This window comes from Microcaecilia unicolor, chromosome 9 (assembly GCF_901765095.1).
Source record: "Microcaecilia unicolor chromosome 9, aMicUni1.1, whole genome shotgun sequence".
In the NCBI taxonomy this organism is placed as follows: Eukaryota; Metazoa; Chordata; class Amphibia; order Gymnophiona; family Siphonopidae; genus Microcaecilia; species Microcaecilia unicolor.
The window spans coordinates 87,998,376-88,020,460 of record NC_044039.1 but is presented as its reverse complement, the minus strand read 5'-3'; the positions used below and the strand labels follow the sequence as shown (position 1 = coordinate 88,020,460).

The window sequence follows — 22,085 nt, the reverse complement described above, 5'->3', positions numbered from 1 at the left end:
ATATTTAGCTGGGGCCTCCATAAGTGTCTTAAGCAGGCCTCAGCTGAATATCAGTTTGACTTAGCACTGGATATTCAATGCTGATGCCCGAACACGGCCCGTCACTGAATGTCTGGAGCAGGGTTGTCCAGGGTTGCCCTCGGTCCTCTAGGGTTGTAATCCAGTCGGGTTTTCAGGATTTCCTGAATAAATTATTTACGACCCCTGTATGTGTGCATCTGTGTCTCTTGTGTGCGGTTTGTTGCTATGCATTTCTGAGGGTAAAGCTCTGGGGTAGTTACTGGGAGGTAGTTTTAGGGTAGGGGTAGTTTGAGGGTAGAGGAATTGCAGAAGTAGTTTAAGGGATGGGAACATTTTGGGAACTAATGGAGCATGTCCAGGGGGTTGTTTGGGAGATGGGGCAGTTTGAGCATGGTGGAACAGATGCATGGAGCTGAGTTTGGGGGGCTTGGACAGTTTGGGGGTTGTGGAAAACTTTCAAGGGGATATTTTTAATGGGTGGAGCAGTTTCTGGGGGTGTAATGCAGTTGTAGGTGATAGTTTTGGGGGTCGGAGCAGTTGCAGTAGTTTTTTTTGAGGGGGGCGGTCAGGGCAGTTTAGGGGTAGTGGAGCAGTTGCAGGGGGTAGTTTATGGGATGCTGCATAGTACTGGGGGTGGGTAAAGTATAATTTTGGGGATATGAGCAGTTTCAGGGTACTGGAGACCTACTGTATGCAAATCTACATCATGCATATTCATTGTGGTAATCCTGAAACCCTGACTGGCTAGGTGTGCCTCCAGGAGAAAGTTGGGAAACAATGAGCTAGGATATAGAGTTAGAGTAAAGAGAGTTGGAAGTTATAAGCATGGGGATATAAAGAAATAAGAGTTGGTTGAGAGTGAACAGACTGAGCAAAGGGGAACAAAGTGGAACATACCTTTGTAGATATTTCTTGAAGCTGATTCCTTGAAGAAGAAAACATTTATGTTAATATAACAGCAACATTTGGACTGGGAGAAAAATCAGTCATATTAGTAGTAATTTAGGAGTGTAGTTATCAGTGTGGGTTACCATTAAGAGATATTATTTTACAACTACCTTGTGCTATTTTGGTACGGGTCCCATAGTATGCAATGAGACCTCTAGTTATTAATAACTGGGGTTAACATTAAAATAACATGTCTCAATGGTAGCCCATGCTGGTAACTCCCCCCCCCCCCCCCCTTTGTCAGTAATAGTGATAAATGTTTGACATTTCATTTAGAAACCAGAAATTATATAACTTAGGCTTCACTTTATTAGGAATGGAGAGTACAGAAGTTCTTTCTGATATTGTTCTGAAATCTGTACAATGCCAATGCATATTAGGAATGTGCATTTGTTTGAAACAACATAGGAAATGTCAATAGAAGAACTATACAGCATTTATAAAATTATTGAAGCAACATTTGTTGCAGCATGCAGCCTAGAGCTTCTGGGTACAGTAACTGACTGCTCCCTGCACTGATTGAATTTGTGGGATATTATTGATTGTTCGGCTGGTTATTTTAGTTGGTCATAATGTAATTTGTTTTATATGTTTCATGATTATGTGTGTTTATTTGTAATCCGCCCTGGATAAGGACAGAATATATTTTCAATTTTTTATTTTGTATATGTCATAAATTCATTTGTACTGTATGTTCATTTATTGTTTTTAAATCCCTGAGGTAGGCACTAAGCTGAAACATGATGCCATGTTGGGTCCTTCAAGGAATAAAGTGTCTAATTTCATTCAGTTGTCCTCCTTTTGGAAGAGTTTTGCTGGCTACACTACTCCTTCCTTTCGTGCATTCTTTGCCAGTGGACATGCACACAGAAGAAATTTGGTTAGAAAGTGGACAGAGCACGCAGATATGGCATGTAGATTATAAAATATACACATTTGACAAATATTGGCAAAGACATTTACATGGATATTTACATTTATAGGGCTGCTGTAAATACGTGCATCTTCTATTTACACTAGTATTTTGTAAAGACAAGTAAGCGCCTACCTCTTCGGGATATCCCAGGTAAATGCAGAGTGGAACTCTACTGGCATGCTGAGGCGAGAATAGATCATATCCACGTTACTCTTCTGGGTACCAAACGTCTTGTGAATCACTTTCAGGCAGGGTGGACTATCTATGGTTCCATCAATTCTGATTACCTAAAAAAAAATATGTGTTTAAGGAATACTGGTTGTAGCAGTTACTAAATATTTATTATTCAGAGCCAGAAGTTGTAGATTCAATAGTTTTTGCATCACTGCCCATGTCAGAGACAGAGCAGCAGTGCCCAGCCCAGAGGAGAGACTCAAGAGTTATCTGTAGCCCTCAGAACCTTCATGTTTTATCTTTATTTGATATGCACCCATCAATACATAAACTACCTGGTTTATAATAAGATTAAAACAGAGGTAATGGATGTTACAAGAACAGACAAAAACAGCAACGGTTCATTTCTAAGTTACACAAGGAAGGCCAGGCAGAGAAACAGAAGGAACAGCAGAAGGAGAAAAACAGGCTAGATAGTCAGTGCCACTAAACTAGTCTCAGGCTAGAGCTGGCCTCAAAAAGAGAGCCCCAATTTCTCTAATGCTCCGGTTCCTGTCAAAATCAGACGGGAAAAGCCAGGTTGAAGAAGTGAGTTTTAGTACTTCCTTACCTTTCCTGTGGGATGCTTTTAATGGTAAGTGTAAGGGGAGGTGCTCCACAGCTGATCAAATTTAATAAAATCTGACTGTGTGAGAAGGAAAGATAAGGAGAAGATTTTGAACAGACCACAGTGAGAGTGAGAGGTATATAGATGAGCAGACTGGCCAAATACGAGGTAAACCTCTGTAGAAGATCTGGGCCCCTGTTTACAAAGCAGCGCTAGTGGCTGGCGGTGCGGTACTGCCAGCACAGCCCATTCACTTTAAATGGGCTGTGTCAGCAACTCTGCTCAGCTTTGTAGACAGGGGGTCTGGTGCACTAATGTCAAGATCTATAAAGGGATTCTAGGAAACTGGAGCCAATAAGAACTTTTCAGTAGGGAGACACGTGATCACATTTCTATGAGCCAGTAATCAGTTTAACTGCAGTGTTTTGAACTGTTTGCCTTCTGTGTGAATCTTTAACATTAGAGATATAAACACGGGCTAGTCGATATTCAAAGTGAGATTGCACTGAGGGCTGGCCACCAATATTCAACAGCACCTAAGCGTGAATATCAGTTCTAACCAGCCATTTTTGACCAGAGAGGGGCATTCTGAAGGCAAAGTCGGGGAGGAGCTGGCAGCTATGTAGGTGCCAATATTCAGTATTGATGCTCAAATATCTAAGTAACGAAATAGAACTGCACAAACAGCAGTCCTAAATTTGGGTGCTTAGCAATGCAGGTCAGAGGGAAAGAACGGGTCTGAAGTACACAAAACAGACAGAGAAAAAAAAAAGCACAAAAGGTCTTTCAGGAGCAGGGCAATGGTGTATTCTTTATTGAAATGACCCGACACTGGCTGTGTTTTGGCGATTATTCGCTCTCAAAGTGTAAGGAATAAATATGTGCCTAAATCTTGTGAACACTTTGGCAGCTTTGAGAGTGTATATTCAGAATTATCAGCAGGATTGCACTGCAATGAGAGCGTTTCCGGAGTTCACAAGATTTAGGCACATATTTATTCCTTACGCTTTGACAGCTTATATTCAGAATTATAAGCAGGATTGAACTGCAGTGATTAGCCCAGTTAGTGGCAGATCCATTACTGTTTTACAGAGAAGTCTGTCAACTTTCGTGACCCCTGACACAGGCAAATAGTCACCGAAACACGGCCTGTGTTGGGTCTTTTTAATAAAGAAAATTCCATTGTCCTGCTCCTGAAGGTCCTTTTGTGTTTTATTTGCTCTAGCTATGCAGGTGCCAGCACCGAATATCATTCGGTACATGCACAGCTTCCAGGCAGTAGCCTGAAGCAATCATAGTCTTTTCTCTCTCTTGACCCCCCACCTCCCAAAGATCAACAGGCCTTCTGACAACCCCCCCAAAGAGTACCGCAAGACTGCCACTAGAAGTCGCAGCAGCTATTTTGAAGCTAGAGCCACAAGAGGCAGGAGTGAGTGGGCATCACTTCTATCTACTGGACCCCTAGATGGCCAGGGATCTAAAAGATAGACCCAGGGGGCCTACAAAGGGTTAAGGATACTTGTTGGGCATTTATTTCCATTTGAGGGGGAGAAGAGGGAATGGGAATTGGGGAGATCAAGAGGAGGCAATTGATTCTTGGGGGCAGGGTATCAGGAAGGAGGCGGCCTATTGATCTACAAGGGGTTGTCGGGAGGGAGTGAAGTATTGGAATCAGAGTATTGGAGGACCTGCTTCACCTTAAGTGGATCCTGACCAATATTCAACCGAAGCCTGTAAAAGTGTCTTATGGTAGAACATTATAGCTGCTGCCAGTTGAAGACTGACCAGAGGCTATCTATTTTAAAGATTCAAAGACACAGTTACAGGTTGCCTAGAATTGTTAGATACAAATCTAGGTCCAGTACTGACAGTTCCTCAGACATCTCAGAGCTATCTGAGCCAGCAACTTTACTGGCTGTCATTGACATATCTTATAACTAGCTCCCCCTTACAAAGCTGTGCTTGTGACTGCCGCGCGGCAGTGCCGACACAGCCCACTCAAAGTGAATAGGCTGTGTCGGCATTACCACGTGGTAGCTACTAGTAAGACTTTGTAAAGGGGGGGGGGTAGATGTGTAATCGAGGTTATGAACAATTTATGGTACCTCAACATGAGGGTGATCTTTGGGCACATTGACAAAGGTTGGCAGGCGTTTGCTGAACCACGTGGCAACATCACGGTTCATGTTGACAGCATAGGGCTCAAAACCCTCCTGAAGGCCACACATTGTGTAGTACTTGAAAGTACTGGCATCCCTTCCAAGGTTCATGCGACCAATCTGAGACAGCCCCAGAGAGCAGATGGGGACAAAACCTGAAAGAGAGGCGTGAGAATATGATTAGATGAATTTATCAACAAAATCAGCAAAGGTACACCAGATACATTCATTACTACTTCCAAGTACAGAAGAAATGATGGTGCTCTTATGGGATGCTAGAACAAATCTATAGGTCCTGAGTGACTGTTAAAGGGGTTTGTATTAATTCATAATATATCTACTACTGGAGAGGGGTTATGTTGCTGTTAATGAGATGAATCCAGAATCTGACTTTTTCTGTACGATGAAATTTCTATGGAAATGCCTAAGGTCTGCTCTCTTTTAAATCTGTCTCTGTACTTTTCTAGTTCTGCTATATCTTTTTTGAGATGAGATCAACAGAATGGCATACCACAGATCTATATTGATGCTTCATGATTTTTAAAGTTTTATTCACCATTCCTTTCTAAATAATTTCTAACGTTCTATTTGCTTTAGGCCATTGAGGATTTCAAAATATGGTCCACTTCCTGGGTGGTTATGAACACTAGGAAGAATTTTGAAAGTCATTTCCATCAGTAGAAAGTGCTTTACATGTGGAACTGGACTTACTGAAAATTATTTATATCCTATATGCAAACAAAATAGTAGGTGTAATTTTACCCATGCTAGGGGAGGTTTTTCCTGAGGTTGGGGTTGGAGGATGGTGTAGAGTTTGGAAATACACACATATTTTTCAAAAAGCAACCAACGTTATTTTGCTTAGAAAAGAGGTTCAAATGGGTAGAAAAGAGGTGAGTCCCTGTTCCTTAGGCAATTTTCAAATTAAAATTCTGCACCTGAGTATTTTGGAACAGTATCTGCTGACAGAAAGACTTTTCTAAAGCACATTCAGAAATGGGATGTGCATGTGCCAGTTACATGCAGTGAGAGCATCCATTTTACAAGTATCCATGTCTACAATATCAGTGGGGTCACCAGGCAACATAAATGTGTATATTCCAGCATATACACGTGTAAGTAAATATTTCAGAAAATACAGGGGTACGCTGACATTTTAGAAATCCAAACATCCATTTGTTCCCAAGTATCTACAGAGCCTGAAAAAATCTGGTGCTATCACTTTAAGGAGGAACAAAATATACTGGGGGATAGGATTTGATTTACTGCCTTTCCATGGTTACAGTCAAAGCAGTTTACATATTACATACAGGTACTTATTTTGTACCTGGGGCAATGGAGAACTTAAGGGGCCCTTTTACTAAAGGGTTGCCATGCAGTAATCTGGAACTACTGCCGGCCCAATGCGTGAGCCGTCGGTTGATCCAACTCCAGAATGCACCATTTCTGATGCTACAGAAAGTCAGGTCTGATTTTTTAGCACAGGGGTTACCTGGCGGTAATCGGGCAATGCCGCTCGCTACCTAGTTAGCACGGAAACCCTTACTGCCACCTCAATGGGTGGCGGTAAGTGCTCCCCCTGAATTGGCTGTGCAGCAAGTGCGAACTTACCACAAGGCCATTTCTTTTTTCAGCCTTTTTACACACTTGTAAGGGGTTTGAGAAAAGACTGCTTCAAGGAGGATGAAGGCAGAGACAGGAGGGAAATGTGCTCAGGTGGAAGAGCAAATTTCATTCACAGGTTCCTTATAGACATGGAATTTGCCCCCTAGTGGCCAAAAGGCCAATCAGAATAATAACTAAGGATAGGGACTACCATTCCCACAATCCACCAGACCCTATGCAGGACTTACAGGAAATAGAGGGGGAGGGACAGGATTGGGAGATGGTTTCTAATCAGGGAGATGGGGAGCAGCTGGGAGAACCCTTTGGGGAGGAGGAGGATATGGAATGGGATAAAATGGAGGCAGGGGAAGAGATAGGGGGAGAGTGTATGGAGGTACCGGCATTAGCACAGGCTCCAGATGGCAAGGTGAGAGGTTTCCTGGCTGCAGTATTACCTCAACTGTTTAAAATTGGGGAAACAAAACTGGTGCAGTTGGGGAGGAATCTGTGGAGGAGAGTAACTCTGCAGATTACTGTGCATCGAAGGGAGTGCCTTGAAAGGTTGGACTGTAACTAAAATCTTCATAGGGGAGAAGGTATGTTGATGAAATGAACTGTTTGTGAAAAGTGAAAGTAGTCAGTAAACTACCTGAGAACAGAAGGTAGTGCCAAGAGAAACTGGACTGGGGTTAAAATGTCTTGAGACAGGAACTTGAATTATATTGTTGAGATGGAATAAATGTAAGAAACTTGAGGTGAAGAACTGTCCTGTAATGATGAAGTTGGAACTGGAATAAGTCGGTGTGACTAACTGGTGTAAATAAAAACCCTTAACCTATAAAAGTATTGGAGTTGCTGCATGTTTGTTGAACTACTACCTTAAGGACAGCTTGAGTAGCCATTATCCGAAGGAGCTGCAGAAGCTGGGGGTTTGGAATAAGGACAAACTCCTAGTCCGAAGGTCCAGGCCTACATTGCAGCTTACAGGCTAAGCAGGGTTGACCCTGGCTGGAGAGTGGAAGAGGGACCATCTGACACACTGCAGTAAAAGGGCCTCAGCATGCAGCTGGCAAACAAGACCTAATACTTGGTGGCAAAACCCTTGTTGGCAAGCACAGCGGTCAGACGTCTTCTGTAGTTGATGATGAGGTTTGCACACATGTCAGGAGGAATTTTGGTCCACTCCTCTTTGCAGATCATCTCTAAATCATTAAGAGTTCTGGGCTGTCGCTTGGCAACTCGCAGCTTCAGCTCCCTCCATAAGTTTTCAATGGGATTAAGGTCTGGTGACTGGCTAGGCCACTCCATGACCCTAATGTGCTTCTTCCTGAGCCACTCCTTTGTTGCCTTGGCTGTATGTTTTGGGTCATTGTCGTGCTGGAAGACCCAGCCACGACCCATTTTTAAGGCCCTGGCGGAGGGAAGGAGGTTGTCACTCAGAATTGTACGGTACATGGCCCCATCCATTCTCCCATTGATGCGGTGAAGTAGTCCTGTGCCCTTAGCAGAGAAACACCCCCAAAACATAACATTTCCACCTCCATGCTTGACAGTGGGGACGGTGTTCTTTGGGTCATAGGCAGCATTTCTCTTCCTCCAAACACGGCGAGTTGAGTTCATGCCAAAGAGCTCAATTTTTGTCTCATCTGACCACAGCACCTTCTCCCAATCACTCTCGGCATCATCCAGGTGTTCACTGGCAAACTTCAGACGGGCCGTCACATGTGCCTTCCGGAGCAGGGGGACCTTGCGGGCACTGCAGGATTGCAATCCGTTATGTCGTAATGTGTTACCAATGGTTTTCGTGGTGACAGTGGTCCCAGCTGCCTTGAGATCATTGACAAGTTCCCCCCTTGTAGTTGTAGGCTGATTTCTAACCTTCCTCATGATCAAGGATACCCCACGAGGTGAGATTTTGCGTGGAGCCCCAGATCTTTGTCGATTGACAGTCATTTTGTACTTCTTCCATTTTCTTACTATGGCACCAACAGTTGTCTCCTTCTCGCCCAGCGTCTTACTGATGGTTTTGTAGCCCATTCCAGCCTTGTGCAGGTGTATGATCTTGTCCCTGACATCCTTAGACAGCTCCTTGCTCTTGGCCATTTTGTAGAGGTTAGAGTCTGACTGATTCACTGAGTCTGTGGACAGGTGTCTTTCATACAGGTGACCATTGCCGACAGCTGTCTGTCATGCAGGTAACGAGTTGATTTGGAGCATCTACCTGGTCTGTAGGGGCCAGATCTCTTACTGGTTGGTGGGGGATCAAATACTTATTTCCCTCTGCAGAATGCAAATAAATTCATATACTTTCCACAATGTGATTTTCCGGATTTAATTTGTGATGTGCTATCTCTCACTGTTACCAATAACCTACCCTTCAATTATGGGCTGCTCATGTCTTTGTCAGTGGGCAAACTTACAAAATCAGCAAGGGATCAAATACTTATTTCCACCACTGTATGTACCTGGGAGCCATTTATGAAGTCCACTGCAGTGCCCCCTAAGGTGCCCGGTTGGTGTCTTGGCATATCAGGGGGACCAGTGCACTACGAATGCTGGCTCCTCCCACGATCAAATGGCTTAGATTTGGTTATTTCTGAGATAGGTGTTCTCGGTTTTCATTATGGCCGAAAATCAGAGACGACCATCTCTAAGGTCGACCTAAATTTCACGATTCGGGCGTCCCTGACCATATTATCGAAACGAAAGATGGACGTCCATCTTGTTTCGATAATAGGGGTTTCCCCACCCCTTCGCCGGGACATCCTCAGGAAAACTTGGGCACCCCTTTCGATTATGCCCCTCATAAGCACCTACATGCGCCCAACGTGTGTCAATTCAGAGTTACCGCCCGGCTACCGCGTGGCCTGGGTGGTAAGTTCGCTTTTTACACATGCCCGCTATGCACACCGGAAAATAATATTTATTTTCTGGCGTGCGGCGGTAACCCAGTGGTAATCATCTTTCTATGCACATAGATGATTACCGCACGGTTACCGCGTGAGGCCATATTGCTAGGTCAATGGATGGCAGTAAGGTCTCAGACCCAAAATGGACGCGCACCAATTTTTATTTTGCCGCACGTCCATTTTAGGCAAAAATATAAAAAAGGCCTTTTTTACAGGCACACTGAAAAATGGATCTGGGTGCGCCCAAAACACGCGCCTCCACTAATGCAGCCCATTTTTCAGCACACCTGAAAGGACCCTGAAAGTAAAAGGACCCTGTTTCCTGTTCCCACCCCCTACCCCTGGCCAAAAGGTATGCAAACACACACACCATCCACCTTTGTTCCACCCCTACTCCCTGCACACTACAAGAACCCCCTCTCCTGCACACTACAGCCCCCTTCTTTGTTTCCAGCCCCCCCTTTCTGGGACTATCTTGGTGGTCTAGTGGCCTCTTTGGGGGCAGGAAAGAACCACACTCTTTCCTGTCCGCTGCTGCTGCTGCTCTACCCAGTGCCTTTGCTTCTTCTTAATGGCTGTGGAGACTTCCCTATACTTGAATATGGTAGCATGTGACTCAATTTTACCTGTAGGTGTTTTGAATCATTTGCATTAGAACATCTGCAGTTCCAATCATATTACAAGCTCTTGCGTTCTGCATTGTACTTAAAAAAGGAACTGAGTTTTAAAAAGGAAGAAAGCTGATTTGCTAATAGTTTTCTTTTATAGCTGAATTTCATTCAGGGGTCCTTTTACTAGCGTTTTTATTGCATGCTAAAAATTAGCATGCACTAAACACTAGAGACACCCATAGGAATATAGCGCCTTTGAAAAATACTCCTCTAAACCATTATGAGGCAATTCTGTAATAGGGTACCTGATAGGAGGCTATTCTATAAAAGAAAAATAGGCGCCTACTTTCCTGTATGGAATACTAGTGTAACCAGGTATTAACATGCCTATCATTTATGCACAAGCATTTTCTATAACATATGCTTTTAAGTATGGGTCCTGCCCCTCTGATTCTTCTGCCCTCTTTATTGTCATTGTTTTTGATTTACAGTTCATTGTAAGCCGCTTTGAGGCTGCTTTAAGTGGTATAAGGCGGGGTATAAATGTTCTGAAATAAATAAATAACAATAAATATGGATCACTCTGTACTTGTTCACATTAAATTTCATCTGCCATTTAGATGCCCAGTTCCTTATTCTGGTAACATTCTCCTGAAATTCCTCACAAACTTTGAATAGTTTTGTGTTATTGCAGATTTGAACACCTCACTCATTCCTCCACTTTACATATGGACAGTCTTATGGACAAGTGGGCAAACCCATTTTTCACACCTGAGGTGGTTGACCCAGTTATCCATGTGGCCAATGGGGCTAGCCCATTCAATCACCTGCAAAACTCTGTGAAATTATTGGCCTTTAGTTTAGTCCACTTGTCCGTAGGTAAATACCGATGCAAATTGGCATAATTGAGGGTTAGCTTGTTTGCAAGACCATACACATTTTTTTAATATTTATTTATTTCTATTGGGAAAATTAACCATTTAGTCTTACTCATTGTTTCGAAGAATTCTAATAGTGTAATAGGCCCTAGTCTTTGGAACTCCTTTCCTTTATCCATAAGATCACAAGAGTATCTACCTACATTTAAAACCAACGTGAAAACATATTTGTTTAAGAAAGCTTTCCTAAAGGTCTTCACTTGTGGGAAGGAAGTTGAAGTTGGAGCAGTTGGAGATGTGAGTGCAGTGGGGTGACCTGGACAGCACTGTAGTTCTACTATAATACTTTTCTTTCTCTACTTTCCTATCCAAATGGAATTCTATTTCTTATTCTTGATTTATTGCATTATTATGTATATAAACTGCTCAGATAAAATTTGATGGGCGGTATATCAAGTAATAAAGAGACGTGAGAGACTTGACTGGTAACACCTGACTTCCCTTAATAAATCCATGCTGCCTCTTCCCAAGTATCAGTACTCCCAGTCACAGCAAGCATCAGTAGTCAAGTCTCTCACAGAGCTGCATACAATTCAGTATAAATTTCCACATACCCTCCTCTGTCTCGAAGTCGGTAAAAGCCAATTCAGAGCCCTTGTTGGTGATAAGTAGTTCTCCATTTAGAGTGAAAATCATAGATTTGTCTTCCAGGTTGATCATACAACCTACGACATCACCTGTCTGCCAGTTCCGCCCAAAGAATGTACTGCCTGCGTGCCAGCGCTGACCCTGAGGAAAGAATACCTCTGTTATGAAAACACTCTAATCACCTTCTCTCCACATCTGCACTTCATGGCATCTGGCTAAAAGTTATTGTTTACAGGCAATTAATTTTTAAAGCAAAGGACTTTTTAGCACCCAATGCGGACCACATAAATTCTTTTCAATATCAATCTCTTTGTAAATTTTTTTAAAAAGTGACTTTACTAACTCTGGCTCCTTCAAATACAAATGCCTGGTTGTCTGTTCCCAATTCGATGTCAGGCCTGCAGCTGGGCCTAGCCCAGCCAACTCGCATATCTCCTCCAGTCACAGCTTCAAATTCAAAGTACCACTTCCCAGACTTCACTGCATATGTCTTTTCCACACGGAAGAAACGAATCTTATCAATGCCAACTTTTTCCACTGCCTGATCAGCTGTGAAAAGAACACAAAGAAAAGTCTAAATGAGACACTGCTGTCAGCCTCAGCACTGTGGCAGTACACAGACTATTTATTTATTTATTTTCTGACTTACTTATTTATTATATATATCAACACAGAGCTAGTAGAATATCACACTGTTCACCAAACTCATCAACATAAACTGATCTCTACTTCTCTTGGTGGTGGTATCTCTTCAAAAGGAGGAAAAGCCTCAATGATAAGGTACTCCTTTGTCGATCAGTTAATCAACCTTAGGGAGCCCCATTCATTCATTATAGGCTGAAAAAACTCCCGTTATTGTTTACTTTATCCAGACTTCTAGTAATAGGGAAAAATCTTATCTCTGGATGGAGAAAGGATTAAGCAGTTAAAATATCAGTCGGTGGACGCCACGGACCCTGATGCAGGAGTCGAAACCTTGGCCAAAGTTGGCCATGGGCAGCGAGAAGAGACTGAACAGCTGCAGAGGTAAGGTTTTTTCCTATGACTTAGCGGTAAGGTCTCACACTTTAACAGGGCGGTAATCATCAGCACGCATACACTGCCAATTACTGCCCGGTTAGCGTCAAGAGGTAGAAAATAGAAATTATTTTCTGCAGTGTGTTTTGAAAACACGTCAAAATTAGAATTGCCACTCAGGGCACATGGTAACCAGGAGGTAGTTCTAATTTGAGGTGCATTGTACGCACATAGGCGCCTACACGTCTTAGTAAAGGGGCCCTGAATGAAAGGTTAACATGCATTTTCTCACAAAAGTACTTTGTGAATCTTTTTGCTGAATAAACAATCCTTTTTGTCTAAGGGATTTATTCAGTAGGGTTATCTTTTAAGGTTTAGATTAGGATCTAATCATACTTTTTAATATAAACCGTGTTAAAATACAGACCATCCTAGGTGGTTCATAACACCATATATAGAAAGCGATAACAAGTGTACTAATAGTTACTGATTTACCTGATTTAACATTGTGAAGGTAAAAATTTATCATTGCTTTTATTATCAATGTCACTGGTGGTTGAAACTTACCCAGTTCTTGGTCTGGTGGATCAATGCTATAGCCATAACCAGTAAACGTACGGATAGCTTCCCGTAGGCTCTCTCTGCTTGATTTCTTTGTTCGTTCATCAAGTAAAGCATGTGGCACCAAACGAGGGTTTTTCTTGTTCTTGAGGTCCTTCAAGAGATCAGAAGATACACAAAGCATAATTGCTCCCTGTAATGGAAGTTCGCTATAGTAAGATAAATCAAACACAAGGTTGATGATGTCATCCAATGGCGCAGGCAATGGAACAGCTCTCTAAGGGACCCTTTTAGTACCTGGCTGTAGAGCTACCACCAGGTTTGCACACAGGAAATCAACCCTACCGCCACGCTTGCACTCTGTTTCTGGAACTAGGAAATATTTTTTTTATTTTCTAGCGCCGGGGGTGTGCTTGGCTGTAATCAGGCAGCAGCTGTAATCAGGCAGCGGTTAATGCTGGAGACCTTACTGCCTCCTAATTAGGGCTCCAACTGTAAATGGCCACATGACAATCTTTTAATTATCACACAGCCATTTACTGCCTCCTGTGGACAAATCCACTTTTATCAGTGGTGGTAAAAGGTGGCCTCAGCCTGCAGCAATCCCACATGCCGACATCACCGTGGGCCACCTTTTACAGCTATCTGGTAAAAGGGCCCCTAAGCTTTTCTAAGCCTGCACAAGACTTCCTGTGTAGTTACTGCCTCATGATATACCTCAGTTTGTTATAGACTTGATGAGGATAATTCTCTAAAATAGGTGCTAAGATTTGCTCGCAAATTATGTGTGTAAATGTTTCAAACAATGGCATAAGATGTATTACTTTATTGATATCTGAAGCACCCATATGAAGTGGATCATGATACATTAAGAAGCCTCATAATTATCTGTGCACAACTAGTGCCACTTATTCTATCATAGGCATAAATAACCTCCAACTTCTTTTTCTTTAAGTTGGAATTCATGAACTTCTAATGGGCTGCATTATTTTGGAAGGCATACAAGTTTTAAAAAAATGTAAAAATTTGGAGCAAAATTTGATAAAAGGACCCTCTTAATTTTTTAATAATAAGGTTAACCTTGACCAGCAGTTGGAGGTTATTCACTAGTTGTGCACAGATAATTATGAGGCTTTTTCCTCCCCTAAGGTTAATATTGCCTTTTTTGCTCTGTTTATTTAGGATTTATTGGTGAGTGTTTTTGTATGGAAATATATATATATATAATGCTGATTATCTGGACTTTCTTTGGCAGGAGGTATTCCAGATAATCATAAATCCGGATGATTTGACAAACCTATGAAATATTAAAATTTCTCACCAAAATGATATGGCACCATCTGAAGCTCCGCTGAGTAACGCGTGCCTCATATTGACACGAATGCACAGAAATGTGACTTTGCATGGCACTCGCGATACAGTGGAGCTTTGCAGGACCTTCTTTCTATCCACCTCCGGACAGTTCCACATCCTTCTGATGAGCAATTTTAATTTTTCAACTATCTGTGGAAAATAGAGACTGAGGGGGTGATGCTGGTCCGGATAACTGAACATCCGAATAATCAGCATTCGGCTAATCAGTGCTGTATTGTATATAGGCAGAGTCTAAGCGCAGCATGGATGGGGCCTACACTTACATGCATAACTGATAAAATATTATAATTTTGTGTGTATCTCCAGAATTTAAGAGCACACATTTAGGCTAGTTCTCTGTCTGGCCTCATGCTTAAGCACATATGCACGTATCTACCTGGTTACACTAGTATTCCATAAAATAAAGCAGACATCTAATTTCCTTTGTAGAATAGGAGGACCATCCCATAATGAAGGGCTTCTCAACCCAATCCTCGAGGCACACCAAGTCCCATCGGGTTTTCAGGATATCCACCAGGAATACGCATGTGATAGACAGATCTGCATACCAAGAACGAAGTGCACGCCAATCTGTCTCTTGCATATCTAATCTAATCTGCAATTTATAGACCACACTAGTCCCAGCAAGAGGTTCTAGGCGGTTAACAAAATAAGATGACTTCATACAAAATAAGGAAATACAAAATTACATAAAGCATTAAAATACTGTCACGTTTTCCAAAGCAGGGACTAAGTTTGTGAGCCCTTGGGCCACTGCCGAGGAGCGGCAGTGACAGGCAAAACCACCCCACACCAGGAACAAGACAGAACTCAGATAGGAACAGCAAAACTTCACCTGCACTAGCCGCCCTTCCCCAGGAGTTGAGCCCCTGGCTGCAGGCGGCTGACAGGATTTACAGGACAGGGCAGGAACTGGAAGCTGCAAGCAGCCACTAAAACAGGGAACAAACACTGATAAACACGAGACAGAACTGAAAGCTGCCAGGCAGCCACTGAACAAGAAACATAGACAAACAGAAACTAAACACAAAAGACAAACAAGGAACAAGACTTAGGAAACAAACAAACCCTACGCCAAACTACACACAGCCTAACCAGAATCAGACAAGAACTAGAATAAAAGCCAAACTAGGCAGAAGAGCAACAAGCACCAACAAACCAGGGCCTTAGGCAATGCAAAAGCAAAGCAGAGAATTTCCAACTGGCTAATAAGCCCAGCAGCAGCTGAGGCTCACTGCAGCAATCACCAGGCAACTACGGGTGCTGTGTAGGTTCAACCAAAGCAAGCAAGTCTGGCAGCCTGGAAGATCCGGACCGGACTGAGCTGAAATCTGGAACGGGTGACAATAACCAGACAGTCCATTGCAGCCACCAGGTCTGGCCACCAGGTGGCGAGAGGAAGGAGAGCATGAAACATGGGCACAACAGTGACAAATACAACCTAAAATTTATCAAATAAAAATGTTTTAAAATTTTTCGCATAGGCGCATATTCATTGTGGACATCCAGAAACCCTGATGGGACTTGGCATGCCCCAAGGACTGAGTTGAGAAGGCCTGCCATAATGCACACAGGCGTGATGAAAATGGCATTTAAGTACCATAAGCACCTGGTAGATATCCCAACAGCAACTCTGCCCCTTGTACAGGGAGATACTTAATACATGCTAATGGATATGTTTATCACACATCAGTAGTAACACTGGAATATAGTGTGTTGCATCCTCTCATATCTTACAGATACAGGGCCATCTGGAGGACCAACCCATTCTGGAGTCACCTGAAACAATGGAAAGGTATGGCCCCAACAACACATACCCTCACTGCCCCCCCTGCAGTTCCACAAAACCCCAGCACTCACCCCATGCCACTGCTGCATGTATATCCTCACTGTGACATGGTGGAAAGTCATGCTGGCACCCACCTCCCCATGCCTGAACTCATGGTCAAAATCTACAGCACCCCAAGAAGCAGATACACAGGGGGTGATGTCACCCTCAATCATTTCCCAGTCACTGACATATAGGTGGTAATGTCCCGCATGTACCAGAAAAGAAATCCAGAAGAGGAAAACAAAAGTACTGCAAAGAGAGCAGTATAGTCCACAAAAGCAGAACACATGTCTTCTAATAGTTAAAAAGGCTTTTATTCTTGCCACTTTAAAAAAACAACCTGACATGGCCACGTTTCACCTCTCTATCAGGGATTATCAACTATTATGGTCCCAAAGGGTATAAACACCTGATAATTAGTAGATGTAGCAATGAAAATAGCTCAGCAGCAGGATAAAAAGAGTATCCCCTCCTTACTCAATAGTGTAGTGCTCATATCTAACAATTTTAAGGTGACCAAATAGGCAGAAAAGGTGACGGCAAAAACCAGAAGGATGCTTGGGTGCATTGGGAGAGGAATGGCCAGCAAAGAAAAAAAGAGGTGATAGTGCCTCTGTATAAGTCTCTGGTGAGATCCCATTTAGAGTATTGTGTACAATTCTAGAAAAATATATAAACAGCATGGAATCAGTCCAGAGAACAACTACTAAAATGGTCAGTGGTCTCTGTCATAAAGTATATGGGGATAGTCCTATAGACTTCAATATGTATAGTTGGAAGAAAGATGAGAGAGAAAAGATGTGATAGAAACATTTAAATAACTCCATGGCATAAATGCACAGGAGCGAGTCTCTCCCAACTGACAAGAAACTGTAGAACGAGGGATCTTGGGGTGATGGTGTCTGAGGACCTCAAGGTTATGAAACAGTGCGACAAGGAGGTGGCCATAGACAGAAGGATGCTAGGCTGCATAGAGAGGGGTATAACCAGCAGAAGAAAGGAGGTGTTGATGCCCCTGTACAAGTCATTGGTGAGGCCCCACTGAATAGAGTTCAGTTTTGGAGGCCTTATCTTGATAAGGATGTAAAAAGACTTGAAGCAGTTCAAAGAAAAGCAACAAAAATGGTATAGGGTTTATATAGCAAGATGTATATGGAGAGACTTGCTGGAGGAAAGGAGAAACAGGGGTGATATGATACAGATATTCAAATATTTGAAAGGTATTAATCCACCCTACAAACATTTTCCAGAGACAGGAAGGCGGTAGAACTAGAGGACATGAATTTAGGTTGAAAGGGGGCTGAATCAGGAATAATGTCAGGACGAATTTTTTCAGAGAGGGTGGTAGATACCTAGAATGCCCTCCTGCAGGAGGTGATAGAGATGCAAATGGTAACTTCTGCCCAGTGTGTGGCAGCGGCCAAAAAAGCAAACAGGATGTTAAGAATTATTAGGAAAGGGATGGTAAATAAGATGGAAAATACCATAATGCCTCTGTATCGCTCCATGGTGTGACCTCACCTTGAGTACTGCATTCGGTTCTGGTGGCCATATCTCAAAGAAGATATAGCGGAATTAGAAAAGGTTCATAGAAGAGCAACTAAAATGATAAAGGGGATGAACTCCTCTCATATAAGGAAAGGCTAAAGAGGTTAGGGCTCTTCAGCTTAGAAAAGAGATGAATGAGGGGCGATATGATTGAGGTCTAGAAAATCCTAAGTGGTGCAGAACGAGTAGAAGTGAATCGATTTTTTACTCGCTCCAAAAGTACAAAGACTAGGGGACACTCAAGGAAGTTACATGGAAATACTTTTTTAAAAATAGGAGGAAATATTTTTTCACTCAATGAATAGTTAAGCTGTGGAACTCTTTGCCAGAGGATATAGTAACAGCAGTTAGCGTATCTGGATTTACAAAAGGTTTGGACAAGTTCCTGGAGGAAAAGTCCATAGTCTGCTATTGAGACAGACATGGGGAAGCTACTGCTCATCCTGGGATTGGTATCATGGAATGTTGCCACTATTTGAGTTTCTATTGACCTGCTTGGCCACTGATTGGAAACAAGATACTGGGCTAGATGGACCATTGTATGGCTATTCTTATATTCTTATGGAATTCAAAAATGCGTGGGACAAACACAAAGGAAGACTATTTAGTAGGAATGGATCCAAAGAAGCTTAGCAGAGATTAGGTAGGAAAGCCAGTGCTGGGCAGACTTCTATGGTCTGTGCCCTGATCAAGGCTGAATAGATTCGGATAGGCTGGAGTGGAGCTTTTCAGGGGCTTTGACAACAACTTCAAAAATTTTAGAACAAGGCCCATGCCAGGCAGACCTCTACAGTCTATGCCCTAAAAATGGCAAGGATAAATCAAGATCAGGTGTACACATGATGTATCACATCATACCATATGTAAATGAGTTTATCTTGTTGGGCAGACTGGATGGACCATACAGGTCTTTATCTGCTGTCATCTACTATGTTAGTCTGAATGAGGATTTTTAGCTGATCATTTTCCATTTGTAGCTTTCAACCAAATAGGTGACATTTTGGAATCACACGTTTTGGGTATGTTGATTTTCATTTCATCTCTTTTACTTATGATTTATGTTCTTAAATTTATATGCATATTTTTTATTATTTATGATATGGTGTTTGCTGATCGGTTGGCTGTTCTTTTGTTCTCTCTGTGGATTAACTTGCATACATAAAGGAATTATTCAAGCCTATCAGCCTCTTCTCAGAGAAAGTTGATTGTGACCCCTGAGGCAGGCGCTTTGGCACTGAAACACAGACCATGTCAGGTCCTTGATATGAATATTCTGAATAAACTGGTTTTTTATTTCATCTCACTATTGGTTTGCGCATTTGTAAGTCTCTACTTTTGCTGTTTTGCTTTGATATATGCATGCCTTATATCAAATTGTTTTTTTACTTTTAGTTTTAATAGTCATTTTGTATGTCTGTGGTTTACTTGCATATTTTACACATAATTTTACGATTTAGACTAACATATTTATATATTCATTTACAGTTCTCATTAACCCCTGGCACATCCTTTGAGGGTGAAACATGGCCATGGCCTGGCTTCTAGTGTTTTAATGCTTTTAACCTTGATGTGGTGAATAAGTTCTAAATACAGACTTTTCTCAACTAGTTTGCTGGTTTTTTGCCAACTTCGTTCTTACGGATCGTCTGCCTGTTTGTTTTCTTGGATACCCACTTTTACTGTGTGCATGGATATCTTTGCCAATGTGTGTCTCATCTCAGGTTTAACAGTTTTATTATACAATTGTATAAATAACTTTTTTTTAATTTATAGAAGTAATTTATTGAGAGTCCAGACACACTACAACCATTAGAAAATGAGAAAATACAAAAAATAAAACAGTATCCAGACATTCCAACAGCCACAAATAGAATGGCAATACTTCCAACACTGTTTTTGGTAATGTGTGTGGGATTTTGTTTTTGGGAGGGGGTTATGGAGAGCACATCAGAAAAAGTGGCCTAGTGGTTAGGGTGGTGGACTTTGGTCCTGGGGAACTGAGGAACTGAGTTCAATTCCCACTTCAGGTACTGGCAGCTCCTTGTGACTCTGGGCAAGTCACTTAACCCTCCATTGCCCCATGTAAGCCGCATTGAGCCTGCCATGAGTGGGAAAGCGCGGGGTACAAATGTAACAAACAAAAAAAAACACAACTTTGAAACTTTAGCAAATACCCAACCTCCCCCTCCTCCACAACCCCATAGATGAGAACAAAGAGCTGGAACCACCCAGCAAAACAAAAATCCCAATAGGTGCCATCTTCCCACAACCATTTAAAACAGAACAAGCTCGCACAAAAGGTGCCCAAATGTCCTCCCACTTCAATTGAGTTTTCTGCCTGAGTGCAGTCAAATGCTCCATATCATCAGGGCTGCCGAGAGACTGGGCCCCGCCCCTGCCGCCCTCGCCGCCCTGCCACCCCGAGGTCACCGCCGCCGCCACTCCCCCCTCCACCCTCCCCCGAGGTCGCTGCCACTCCCCCCCCCCCCCGAGATTGCCACAGCCACTGCTACCCCCTCTACCCCCCAGGTCGCCACTCCCACCTCAACCCCCCCCCCCCCCGAGGTCGCCACCGCTCCCCCCCTCCGTCCGTCACTGGGCCGGGCCCCCTACATTGAAATCGCAGTCTCACGTCCGTGAAAGCAGCGCTGCAGGCAGCAGAATGCCTCCCTTCGACCCTCCTTCCCTCTTGTGTCCCGCCCTCGCGGAAGTAACGTCAGACGAGGGCAGGACACAGGGAGGGAAGGAGGGCCGAAGGAAGGCATTCTGCTGCCTGCAGTGCTGCTTTCACGGAGGTGAGACTGCGATTTCAATGCAGGGGGCAGACGGTCAAAGATGGAGGGCGGGTTGGACTGTGGCGCCGGGCCCCCCTTGGAGGCACAGGCCCGGGGAATTTTTCCCCCCTGCCCCCCCTCTCGGCGGCTATGCATATCATCAAATGAAGGAAAACCCTGGAATGAGAGGGCATAGGAAGAAGTTGAGAGGAAATACGCTTAGGAGGAATCTAAGAAAACACTCTTTCATGGAAGGGGTGGTGCATGCATGGAATGGCCTCCCAGTGGAGGTAGTGGAGACGAAGACTGTGTCAGAATTTAAGGAAGCATGGGACAGGCATGTGGGATCCCTTAGGAAAAAGAGGAGTTAGTGGTTACTGAGGAAGGGCAGATTGGATGGGCCATTTGGCCCTCATCTGCCATCATATTTCTATGTTTCTCTAAATGTACCATGATTTGGTAATCCACTGCAACAATGGAGGAACCACCCTATGTTTCCAGTATTTTGCCAGGTTCAGGCGGGCAGCCTGACAAAGCATATTACACCAACAAAGACTGGCATCAAGTAAGGCCCTGTGGTTTTTTACCAAAAAGAAACACCGCAGGGTGCCATTGCACAGGGCAACCATGCCAACCCTGCAAGCGAGCACGAACTGCTCTCCAATAAGCCTGTTCCTTGGGACACAACCAACAAATATAGTGTATAAATAACTTTTACTATGCTATGCCCCAACCATTATTGCTGACCACTCCTCTACCCACTCTGCTATCAGTATTCCAGTTATCCCACTGTCATTGACAAATTGCTTGCCATGCCTCCCTTCATCCCCACTGCTGCAAGTAGTCTGTTCACCCCACTTTCACTCACAAACCCTGCCATTGCTACACTCTTCAACAACTTCAGGAAGAATGCAATCCAGACCAAAGATTCAAAAAGACTTATGTGGTCAGCACTGACTGCATATTTCTTCCACTTTTATACAGATAATTTTTAATCTGTTCACCATACTTCACAAGATAAACAGGTCAAAGTTATTGGCATTTGAGGAAGTGGGATTAGGGGCAGGCTGGAGGTTGAAAAAGCACATACATAGATACCACTGCTTACAGTAATACATAAATGAAGTTGAGCCCTTCCCATTGGTACTTCACTTTGATGCCCTGTTGAAATTCAGGCCCTCTCATTCTGTCCCAAGGGCTTGTGTATGAAGATAAGGTTTACCTGTTGGATGCCATAGGTCCATCCTTGTTTGATTCTGTCCTTTGCCCAAACATTGTGTGCATTCTCAGCAAGTTTATCCACTAGAAATTCTTGTGCAGGTAAAAGTTTCACATCAGTAAGATCCAGAGGGGCAGGTTTATACCCGCTAGACATTATGTAACTGTAAGTCAAGAACATAGCAGAGTGCATTAGTAGAGGTTACCATGAAAAGCTCTCTGGTTGTTATAGTGTAAGCCACATTGAGCCTACAAATAGGTGGGAAAATGTGGGATACAAATGTAA

The 22,085-nt window shown here is 43.1% G+C and overlaps 1 protein-coding gene across 1 annotated transcript in view; it reads right to left on the bottom strand.

The window, feature by feature from the left end:
- RYR3 (ryanodine receptor 3) overlaps window positions 1–22,085 on the bottom strand; it is a 743,078-nt gene that overhangs the window by 483,209 nt on the left and 237,784 nt on the right. Inside the window, 7 exon segments of the mRNA XM_030213678.1 lie at window positions 919–946; window positions 2,018–2,172; window positions 4,772–4,980; window positions 11,443–11,617; window positions 11,820–12,025; window positions 13,061–13,208; window positions 21,804–21,963. Of these exon segments, the coding sequence (XP_030069538.1) occupies window positions 919–946; window positions 2,018–2,172; window positions 4,772–4,980; window positions 11,443–11,617; window positions 11,820–12,025; window positions 13,061–13,208; window positions 21,804–21,963 (1,081 nt within the window).